Consider the following 12,663-nt stretch of genomic DNA (forward strand, 5'->3'; position numbering starts at 1 on the left):
TTTTTACTGCACTTGCCCCAACTTGGGTAGCTGGGGTAGTGTTCGTAAAATTTACCTCACTTGCCCCGGCTTGGGTAGCCGGGGGTAGTGTTTGTAAAAACTGTGTTGCCGGTATTCCCCCCAGTAGCTGGGGTTATGGTTACCGGAGTTTCTTTAACCATCTTGGAAGTTTGAAAAAACTGGAGAAAAATGTTCTAGCTTTATGCACGGATGGCGCCAATGAAGAAACACTAACCGGACCCCGGGCAGATTACGGGTAACCTGGGGGTTAGATAGATGTTTCCCACGAGGGGTTAGACCCAAAGAAGATGGTTCTTCTGATAACCTGCAAAACAGACACCGTGAGCTTGTCACTGAGAAGGGGGGGGGGGGGGTTCCTCCTTGTGACCACCCTCCGGCGTGAGAATCAGACTAGATTGCTCTTTAAATATAAATGTATATTAAGAGATTGCTAGAGCAGATATCAGGTATAATATAATGATACAAGATAAGATATGATGGTCATACCATTTGTGGTATTTATAGCCGAAGGTAGGTTTCCAAGGAGGTGTGGCCGGCTGCAACAGTGTTCCTGTTCAACCAACAGTAGCCTACGCACGTGCCCTGCTGGTAGTTGGTGGGTAGGCAGCGGCTGATAATGACCAGGCCTGCTGTATACCATTCCTTTTCCACCAACTGCCGGCTACGCACGTGGTATGACAGGAGTTGGTGAGTAGGCAACGGCTAATAGTGACACAGTACAGGAGCATGCTGCTCGCCATACTGTTGTCAATAAGCTGTCGTATCTTTAGTCAGATCTTTTTCCCATACCTCGTCAGGTACAGTACAGAAGATCTTCCCGTATCGTACGGACTGGCTTATTTGGGCGGGAGTATTCCCCCTCCCGCCCTTGTGCGGGATTGTTCCCGGCTTCGCTCATTCCTTCAGGTGACACTGAGTGATTTGAGAGCTAAGTGCCTTGTGCGTGTAGCCTTGCTGCGCGGGTGGCCTTCCCTGATGGCTTGTATCCGAGGCTGCGGGGACAGGCGGAGTCCTTCACCATCGGGAGGCATTTCCTGCGGGACCAGCTTGCGTACTGCGCGTAAGGACGTCACGTCTCTGAGCATGGTTGGTCCTGCGGATCCAGTTGGTTTCTGCGCAGACGTCCCTTTTCAAGGTGAGTCTTGCGGGTCCAACTAGGCTCTGCTGGGACCTACCTCTTCAGGTGGCCAGCCCATTCAACCCTTCAAGTCTTCAACTGCCCAACCCAAGACAGGCCGGGCTACACCCGTATAGAACCCAACAAAAAGCCCCCGAGTGGCGTACCACATTTTGTGACAATCTAAAGTCCAGCCGACAATGCATCTTAAGAAGAAGTCAACCTGATAGCACTAGATAACTTACTAAAAATAAAAACTAAAAAAGCCCCCTTTTCGAAACGACACATGACTAGACACCACACACCCTTTTCTTAAAACCAACCAATCCCAAATTCTTCACCACTCATCTCATCTCATCTCAATATAACCCAACCAACTTGACACAACCAACCAACGTTCAAGATCTGTTAAAAATGGCCACAAATAATAACAGTTTCTTTGAATCGTTGCCGGAAGGCTTGATAGCGAAGGCGATGGCTCGTACGAGCCCTAGGGACGTGTGCACGTTGTCGTTGGTCTGTTCTTTGTTTCGTTCGGCGGCCGAGTGGGACGCTGTTTGGGAAAAGTTTCTGCCGCCGGATTACCGGAAGATTCTTGCGGCGGAGGACGGTGGTGGTGGGTCGAAGAAGGAGGTGTATATGCGGTTGTGTGATTATCCGGTCATGATTGATGGGGGTAATATGGTAAATTCTTCAGATTTTGTTTTGTTTTTAAATTCGCAATTTTCAACCCACTTTTGATTGTTTTTTATGCTTATATATCTGCCATCTTTCTCATAACATTTTTTTGTGGGTAAGATTTGCATTCAGATTTGATGAAAATTTTATAAAAATTATTTAAGAGGTGTAGTTTACAAGTAGGGGTAGGATGAGAAAAAAACAGAGATTTGGAAACAGTTTGGTTTCGGATTTTTGGTATTCAAACTTGGTGCGGTTTGATTTTGGTTGTGTTTTGAGTTTGATGATTGTGGGAAAATAAAGTGGCCCAAACTAATCAGTTTAGGCTTAATATAATTAATTGATTGTTACACACTCGGGGTCGCTACTAATACGCTTTTTCCTCAAAGCAAGTTCGTCACAAACTTTTAACAGTTTGGGGTTAAATAGCATAGTTATTGTTATAGATTGCTTAAAATAAAATTGAAAAGAAAATATTTTTATACAGTTCCGGGTTTCTTGGTTTTTATTACATGCAAAACCAAAATCAAATCGGACAGAAAGTTTTGCTTTTATAGAGAAATAAAGCCAAGCCAAACTGTTGGTTTTTATTTTGGTGTTTTTTTTTCCAATGCACATTTGGGATAATTTGGATGTTTGTTTTTTCAATGTTGTTGCAAAGAAATATAATCTACTTCTGTAAAAACTACCATAAAAACATACCCAGCTTTCTGTTGGGTTTCTATGGAATTTATAAGCTTAGTTAACCATTTAACTAGTCACAATTAAGGCGGAAGCGTGATATTTACAAACTAAACATATGTATCCATGTGTTTATATATGTATATGTTCATGAATAACCTAGTTTATTCATGTTATAAGATTACCAATAATCTATTTACTAGAAACCCGAAGCAAGGATCAAATGATACGGAAAAGCTAAACTATCAAGCTTGTAAACACTTACATTCTTAACCCTTTAAGAGTTTAGTAGATGGTTGAAGAAGATGATGATGTGGATGCTAGACTTTCAAAGGAAAACCCTCAAACGGAATATACCCCGAGCCTCCAACACACACCGAGCTATGCTAGGAAGCTTGAACACGAAAAACCCGAGACCCGAGCCCTTCCTTTTCTTTTTGCCGTAAACAAGAAAGAAAGAAAGAAAGGAAGAGTTATGTTTTTGGTTACTTGAAAGTCCTTTTAATAATGTATCTTGATCATGCATAAAAAAAAACCATGGTGTTAGGTATTTGATCATGTATCTTATACCAAATACATGACATGATTTGACCAAGACAATGGGGTGTGGGGCCCACCCTAAAACCGGCCCCAATATGTATTTTTTTTTTTTTTTTTTATTTTTTTTATTTTATTTTATACTTTATAAAATATATAAACACCCCATCTTTTATAAACCATTTTATAAAAGAATACATAGTTAAATAATCATTCCAATAATAATTATTTGAATAAATAAATTAACCAATTAATTTATTTAACACTTTCAAGTAAATATTCAGAAACCCGATTTTCTGAATGTGTCGTGTTCTGTATTTGTCTTATAGATCTTATCTTAACAAATACATAATTGGTGTGTGTCTAACTCGTTATTGGGTATGACCCGACTTGGATCAAACACGGCTAGCCACATTAACCTAATTATGTGTCTCGGGCATACGGTATTCCAACAATCTCCCACTTGCACGTGACTCATAAGAAGTTAATGCTAATGGTGAATACCGCCTAACAACAGGTCACCACCCCTAGTGTGTTTGACTAAGTGCCATTCAATAACATCATCCCCTTCAAGTCCATACTTGATATGATATAGGTAAGTCTTATCATTACATCCCTTTGTTACTAGATGTCCTGTCAAATCAAAGAGACACAGATTGATCATTCTCTCATTGATTTAACTTAACAGGCCTTAGACATCTAAACTCTCAACACATAAGAGGAACAAATCCCATCTTGACTGCATACATCCTCGTTGACATCTCATATAATATCTGAGCTCTTTCTTACACGTCATCGTGTTACCAAAATAACAAAGAATAGAGTCAAGATATCAGACTTGATGAAAAACCAGATCCGATATGCATCTCAGGTCAAAGGACACAATGATACTCGCCTTTACTCAAGGATTACTTATGATCAATTGCACTAACTCCATGCAGTGATCCTTGAGAGCGGATCATGTCCAATATTTGTATCCCACAAATATCTATGAACCTTGGTGGCAAACCTATGCCCTATATTCATCACATGAATATCAACCAATCCGGGTTCATAATAGTCTTAACTTCATATTTGTTCCCACAAGTATGATCGACTACGGACGTTTAGAACAACATAAGTTATTCATGGATTAAACATGCAAATATAGAACATAACTCATTGAATAATTAAAACATAATTAATTTTCATGAGATACCCATTACATTCGTTCTTATACAAACACTAAATACAGATTAAATCCACTCACTAGAATACCGAAGTCCTAATGCACAAACATGACCCTCATGCTTTGGCCTATCGAGGAGCTTCGTGAGTGGGTCCGCAATATTTTGATCGGTATGAACTTTATGAATACATATCTTTCTCTTTTCAACTTCATCCCTTATGTAGTTGAATCTGCGCTCAATGTGCCTCGTTTTCTGATGAGCACGAGGCTCCTTGATCTGTGCAATAGCACCTTCATTGTCACAGAATATTTCTAGGGGCTCCTGAATGGTAGAGATAATCCCTAGATCCATGATGAACTTTTTCATCCATGCAGCCTCTTGGGCTGCCATTGAAGCGGCGATGTACTCAGATTCTGTAGTGGATAACGCGACAACATCCTGCTTCGAACTCTTCCAAGAGACAGCGCCTCCATTCAAAATGAAGACATATCCCGACTGTGACCGAGAATCATCTCGGTCAGTTTGAAAACTCGCATCCACGTAACCCTTTACGACGAGTTCCTCCTCACCAGACCCATATATTAAAAACATATCCTTAGTCCTTCTAAGGTATTTTAATATATTCTTGACAGCCATCCAATGACTGTCACCTGGGTTGTGCTGGTATCTACTCGTTATGCTTAAAGCATACGAGACGTCCGGTCTGGTGCACATCATTGCATACATAATAGATCCTATTGCCGAAGCATAAGGAACATGCTTCATCCTATCCTGCTCTTCCTTAGAGCTAGGACTTTGGGATGAGCTCAACACGGTTCCTCTAGGAATAGGTACCAAACCTTTCTTAGAGTTTTCCATCCTGAACCTTTTCAGGATTTTATCAATGTACGCACTTTGATTGAGTCCGATCAATTTCCTTTGTCTATCCCTATAGACCTTTATTCCCAAGATATATGTCGCTTCTCCAAGATCCTTAATTGAGAAACGACTACTTAACCACGCTTTAACGTTTTCCATACTTGGTATATCATTTCCAAATAAAAGTATATCATCGACATACAAAATAAGGAAAATGATTATACTCCCACTAGCCCATTTATACACACACGCCTCATCACCGTTTTGGACGAAACCAAACGCTTTGATTTCTTCATTAAAACGATGATTCCACATCCGTGATGCTTGTTTCAACCCGTAGATTGATTTCTTTAACTTACAAACTTTATCAGGATTAGATGGATCGACAAAACCTTCAGGCTGAACCATATGGACATCTTCCTCAAGATATCCATTTAGAAAAGCGGTCTTGACATCCATTTGCCATATCTCATAATCAAAATGAGCTGCAATGGCAAATAATATCCTAATCGACTTAAGCATCGCGACCGGCGAGAAGGTTTCATCATAATCAATCCCTTGAGTTTGCGTGAAACCTTTTGCTACAAGTCGTGCTTTGTAAGTATCTAAATTTCCATGCATATCGGTCTTCCTTTTGAAGACCCACTTACATCCAACCAGTTTGGAGTTAAGTGGACGATCAACCAATTCCCAAACTTGATTATCGTGCATGGATTGCATCTCGGCGCTCATGGCTTCAAGCCACTTGTCACAATCAGGTTGTGACATAGCATCTTTGTAGGAGATCGGTTCATCCGAATCGACCAAGTAGCAATCATCCACAAGAAATCCATATTTCTTGGGAGGTCGACTAATCCTATTAGATCTGCGAGCAACGTGTGTATGATCAACCATTTGATCACCTTCAACATCCTCGTGTTGAAAGCTAGTATCGACCAACTGTGTATCATCCAGTGATTCTTGAACCTCTTCAAGTTCCACTCTCTTTTCACTAGGTCCTTCCATAAGGAACTTAGTTTCTAAGAAGTATCCTTTGCGTGAAACAAACACCTTTTGTTCACTAGGATCATAGAATATATATCCTATATCATCCTTTGGGTATCCTATGAAGATACACCTGATGGATCGAGCCTCAAGCTTATTTGGGGTGTCACGTTTAACATAAACTATGCATCCCCATACCCTTAAATATGAAAAGGATGGAACCTTTCCATGCCATACTTCATAGGGTATTCGATCCACCTTTTTGGTCGGGGCCATATTCAAAATACGAGCCGCTGTAAGTAGCGCATATCCCCAAAATGATGGCGGTAGTGAGCTTCGTGCCATCATTGATCGAACCATGTCCAACAGTGTTCGATTCCTCCTCTCGGATACTCCGTTATGTTGAGGAGTACCAGGAGGAGTGAGCTGTGAAATAATTCCACAATCTCTAAGATGACTTTGAAAAGCATCACTTAGGTATTCGCCTCCTCTATCGGAGCGGAGTACCTTGATTGTTCGGTCGAGCTGATTTTGTACTTCATTTTGAAATTCCTTGAACATTTCAAAGGCTTCATGTTTGTGTTTCATTAGATACACATACCCATATCGACTAAAATCGTCGGTAAAGGTAATGAAGTACCTTTCACTATTCCTACTAGCTGGCTTGAAAGGTCCGCATACATCCGTATGTATGATACCTAACAAATCCTTAGCCCTTTCATTTGTACCTTTGAAAGGCTCTTTGGTCATCTTGCCTTGAATACAAGATTCACACTCATCAAACGAACCTAACTCGTTTGTTTTCAAAAGACCTTTCTTTTGGAGAGTATTTATACGATTCTTGTTTATGTGTCCAAGACGACAATGGCAAATGTAGGAATCACTCAAATCCTTTTTGAGTCTTTTAGTGGAAGTTTGATATAATGAGCTATTTGAGGTATTATCATGAACCAATTCATAAATACCGTTGTTTGGTACAGCTTTAAAATAAAAGATACCATTAGATGAGACATGCATTTCTGATCTTACAAATTTAAAGTCAAAGTTACATTGTCTAAGAAGGTGCACAGAAATAATGTTCCTAGTCAAACTAGGAGCATACAAAACATTTTTCAAAACAACTTCCAAACCACTTGGAAGCGATAAAGTGAAGTCTCCTCTAGCGACCACGTGCACCCTTGCACCGTTGCCCATGAAAAGATTCACTTCGCCCTTCTTTAAGTCTTCATTCCTTTTGAACCCCTGCAACCAATTGCAAATATGAGTTCCACATCCGGTATCCAATACCCATGTGTTAGAAGAAATAAGATTTAGCTCAATATTAATCATAAAGACATTACCCGAGGTATGCCCCGCATTCCTCTTGTCTCTTAGCTCCTTTAGGTAGACCGGGCAATTGCGTTTCCAATGTCCGGTCTCCCCACAACCAAAACAAGGATCATCCTTATGACCCCTCGGTTCCATAACCTTTTGTTTCTTTGCCATAACCGGTGATTTGCCCTTACCCTTAAGATGCACAGGAGGACCCTTCCTTTTTGCTACCTTAGCCTTAGGATTGGGTTGAGATCGATTCTTGGATCTACCTTCATTGATCGCAAACACGGGTAAAACCCTTTTACCCATACTCGCCTCGGCTGTTTTAAGCATCGAGTGAAGTTCTCCAATGTTTTTGTCCCACCCGTTCATGTTATAATTTAACACGAATGTGTCGAACCTTTTCGACAAAGAGTTAAGGATCAAATCCGTTGCTAACTCTTTTGAGATGGGACAATTGAGCTTGGCGAGGCGATCAATGTAACTTTTCATCTTAAGTACATAAGTTGAAACTGGTTGATTATCATCCATTCTACATGCATGCAAGGCTCGAACCGTTTCGAACCTTTCAACTCTTGATTGCTTAAGGAACATTTCCTTAAGTTGAGTAATCATGTCGTACGCATTATGGTTTTCGAAATCCTTTTGGATTTCGGGAACCATAGTCGCCAACATGAGGCATGACACTTGAATGGAATCTTCCGTGTGTTTGACCCAATTCATGTATTCGACCTCAGTTCCCTCTTCCGGTTCGTTGGGGATAGGTGTTTCCAAAACATGATATAATTTTTCTTGTTTTAGAACAATCCTTAAGTTTCGGAACCAATCCGAAAAGTTATTGTGGTTAAGACGGTCTTTAGCGAGAATAGATCGGAGAGATACGTTTTGGACGTTAGGGATTATGTTGTCGTCGACGTGTGCGGCCATCTGCAGAATTTTAATTAAGTTCATTTTAGTGTTTTACATATTTTAATTATTAATACCCTTTTATATATATATACCAAATATAATTAATAATTAAAATCTAGAATCCAACGATAAACCCGACTCCGGTTAGGTGACCTTTTTCCCATTGTCGGTTTATCAGGGTAGTTATTCATAACAATTGCAAACCCTTTTGCAACTTCTAGAGTTTATGGGACCGGTTCGAAATCATATTTCGTGTCGGCATGTTTATCCCATCAACACCTATTAGACCCCATGCTTGGGTGACCCTCTTCACATGGTTCTAATTTAAGTTGTCCTACTTGTATCAACTTGTAATATTAACATACAAACGGTTAGGTGACCTTTTTCCCATTTATATGCTAATATTACCTCAACATATTAATTTACTCTACGCGGTTAGGTGACCTTTTTCCCACTAAGAGCTTACTAATATGTTAAGCGTTAATACAAAAGGATGGTGTTTAACTTGTTATCCTTAATTTCAAAAAGGGATTTTTAGTTTTAATAATTCTAGTTATAAAACTTTAAATCATGTTCTAACATGCATTTAGTAACATGATTATTTTGAAACCATTTTTCAAAATTCTAATTTATAATAAAACCATTTTATTATGGGCGTGAGACGGCTAGTTAATAAATCCATTTTATTAAACTATGTGTCACGTAATTACCGATAATTATTAGAACCCGTTTTATGCTTTGTTAATTAATTCTAAGTGACGAAGTTGATATCCTAATATCTAACAACCACACAATCAAACAATCAATTAACAAGCATACATAATTATACTAGACACGAGCCACTAATTTAGACCACACTTGTTAGCCGAAACAAGTGTGTGTCTTAGGTCCAATCCTAAGGGACACATGACACATGGATGTTGTAGCTCCCACTCGATCCCGCATCCAAATGCTTCGAGCATCTTCTTCAACCCCGTTGTGATCCATTGGGCTTGAACTTGGGCCTTAGCTTCCATAAGCTTCCATTTGGGCTCATTGGGTGGGCTTAGGTCCATTTGGGCTTGAATCCCTTTAATGGGCTTGTGAGACCCATTATCACCATACCCGGCCCAATAAGGCCCAAACTTCCAATTTTGCAATCTTCTTTAATTTTACAAAACCAAATGTCCTAATACATTTTTTCTATAAAATAAAGATATTACAAATAATCTATTTATTACATACCCATATGAATAAATAATTACAAATAGCCCCTAATTAATTATTACAAACCGAAACTTTGAATAATTAACTACAATCACAACATCAACCACAATCAAACATCCATTTTGGTCTACGGCTCGGTCTAGTTTTAACAAACATAACCCGTTATGTCTTAGGAACCCATTCCAAAACCCCTTGACCTTATCGGGCCTAGCCCAACCCATTTGGGCTTGACCCAATAACATGTTTATGGGCTTCGGCCCATATGTCCAAAACACATGGGCTTCGGCCCAATAGAAAGTTTCATGGGCTTCGGCCCATTTAACCAAAAATGGGCTTCGGCCCATTTACTCTTTCCCTCCTTTTTTTTTTTCTCGGTTAGCCCATTAACCAAAACAAGTGGGCTTCGGCCCAATATCACCCGATATGGGCTTTGGCCCATTTAATCGGTTTTATATTTTTATTTTTTTTTTTTTTTTGAACAAAGCCAAAAAATATAACAAGATTAAATACAAAAAATATGCATGTTAATTTTTTGTATAAAATCTTTCAAGGGGAAAATATAAAACCGAAAACCCGAAGCTTAGTTTCCCGTATCCCGGCTCTTGATGCCATTTGTTGGGTTTCTATGGAATTTATAAGCTTAGTTAACCATTTAACTAGTCACAATTAAGGCGGAAGCGTGATATTTACAAACTAAACATATGTATCCATGTGTTTATATATGTATATGTTCATGAATAACCTAGTTTATTCATGTTATAAGATTACCAATAATCTATTTACTAGAAACCCGAAGCAAGGATCAAATGATACGGAAAAGCTAAACTATCAAGCTTGTAAACACTTACATTCTTAACCCTTTAAGAGTTTAGTAGATGGTTGAAGAAGATGATGATGTGGATGCTAGACTTTCAAAGGAAAACCCTCAAACGGAATATACCCCGAGCCTCCAACACACACCGAGCTATGCTAGGAAGCTTGAACACGAAAAACCCGAGACCCGAGCCCTTCCTTTTCTTTTTGCCGTAAACAAGAAAGAAAGAAAGGAAGAGTTATGTTTTTGGTTACTTGAAAGTCCTTTTAATAATGTATCTTGATCATGCATAAAAAAAAACCATGGTGTTAGGTATTTGATCATGTATCTTATACCAAATACATGACATGATTTGACCAAGACAATGGGGTGTGGGGCCCACCCTAAAACCGGCCCCAATATGTATTTATTTATTTTTTATTTTTTTTTATTTTTTATTTTTTTTATTTTATTTTATACTTTATAAAATATATAAACACCCCATCTTTTATAAACCATTTTATAAAAGAATACATAGTTAAATAATCATTCCAATAATAATTATTTGAATAAATAAATTAACCAATTAATTTATTTAACACTTTCAAGTAAATATTCAGAAACCCGATTTTCTGAATGTGTCGTGTTCTGTATTTGTCTTATAGATCTTATCTTAACAAATACATAATTGGTGTGTGTCTAACTCGTTATTGGGTATGACCCGACTTGGATCAAACACGGCTAGCCACATTAACCTAATTATGTGTCTCGGGCATACGGTATTCCAACACTTTCAGCTTTACAACAAATGTTAAGTGTATCTATCTGATCTTCATTAACTTCTAGACTAATGACCTGGGCCAGTTTTGACGTGGCAATTTAGATATCCGCCACGTCTATACGTAACGTAACATAACATAAAATGAATTTAGAAGTTTGGTACATTAAAATGTATGTTCTATAGCTTCTTAATACTTGTTCAAATTCTTTAGTTTGCCTTATATATTAAGCAGTAGAATTATATAGTCAGGGAATTTTTGAGTAGTTTCACTTCAAATCTGTTACTATTTGTATGACAAATAATTAGAAGATAATTAATTACTTGTGACAGAGCTTCTGGTTACATAAACCAAGTGGGAAAAAATGCTACATGTTAGCAGCACGAGAATTATCGATTATTTGGGGCGACACGCCGAGGTATTGGAGATGGATATCTGTCCCGGATTCAAGGTTGCATTTACATTTCTCGTCTTTTTTCATGATTGACTTTCGTTTTCGGTTGACAATCTGAAATGACGGATTTGCCCGACAACAGGTTTGCTGAGGTGGCTGAACTTTTGAGTGTATGTTGGCTTGAAGTTCACGGTAGAATAAACACCTCATTGCTCTCAACCGACACTCGATATGCAGCTTACCTTGTGTATAAGTCGGCACCTCACACTTACGGGTTTGAACACCATCCTGCTGAAGTTACAGTCGGTTTAAGTGGCGTCGAGAGTCAAACCGAGAGTCAAGTTAAGACGGTTTTTCTCGATCCGGAAGCATGCCAGAGGCAAAGATATGAGTATGAACAAACACTTCCGGGAAGAAGACGAATGGGGATCTTCAGCCATTTAAGACGGTTAGCAAGCAGATCTAATGCGGCTCCCCCTGAAAATGGTCCGTCACGCAGGCAAGACGGGTGGCTCGAGATTGAGCTGGGTGAGTTTTATAATGGGAAGGGTCAAGAGGGGGAGCTTGATATGAGCATGATGGAGGTGAGAGGAGGGAATTGGAAGGGTGGTCTAATTATTCAAGGGATTGAGATTAGGCCAGAGGCAAGTTAATGTTTTTGTTCATTTTGTATGGTTCTAGTTTTGCACTGGAGACATGATTGATTAATAAACTTAGGAAGCTTATAGACTTTGGTTGAAGAATCATTGGAGGCTTGTTTTAGTGAGAGATGGCTTGTGTTTAATTATCAACAACAGCAAAAGGTGGAGGGAATGTTTATTAGTTAACTAAATAAATAATAAAAGGTGATAAAGAGAATTATGACAAGAATCATTTTCCTTCTCCTTGGGTTTATCTTGACTAATTTGACTCGTTCCCCTTTATAAGAGTAATATTTTTGGTTTACCCGTTCGAGATAAAACATAACCAAGTTCGTCCTGTTAGAGATAAACATAACGTGAATTTACCCGTTGGTGATTAAACATGATTTGTATGTTGTGAAATTTTTTTGCAGGTGAGGAACAATTCTGTAAAAAATATTAATAATCATACTCAAAAACACTGTTGAAAGATGCAACTGTGACAATGCATAGGAATTATCATCAGCAGATTAGACCAGCATTGGTGCTGATGCAACTGTGACAATGCATAGTTGATCATCGTGCTTATGCTGAAACGGGTCA

At 38.9% G+C, this 12,663-nt stretch overlaps 1 protein-coding gene across 1 annotated transcript; it reads left to right on the forward strand.

Annotated features, from left to right (window-relative positions):
• Positions 1-1,570: 1,570 nt before the first annotated feature.
• On the forward strand, positions 1,571-12,155 carry LOC143603679 (putative F-box protein PP2-B12). The gene is made up of 3 exons (XM_077080414.1): positions 1,571-1,822; positions 11,379-11,497; positions 11,583-12,155. Exons 1-3 carry the CDS (start codon positions 1,613-1,615, stop codon positions 12,091-12,093), a joined length of 840 nt encoding a protein of 279 aa, XP_076936529.1. The 5' UTR covers positions 1,571-1,612; the 3' UTR covers positions 12,094-12,155.
• The last annotated feature ends 508 nt before the right edge of the window (positions 12,156-12,663 follow it).

The sequence above is a fragment of the Bidens hawaiensis genome, unplaced genomic scaffold (assembly GCF_021521415.1).
Source record: "Bidens hawaiensis isolate Kalapana, Puna unplaced genomic scaffold, B.hawaiensis_p1.1 tig00062399_1, whole genome shotgun sequence".
Lineage (NCBI taxonomy): Eukaryota > Viridiplantae > Streptophyta > Magnoliopsida > Asterales > Asteraceae > Bidens > Bidens hawaiensis.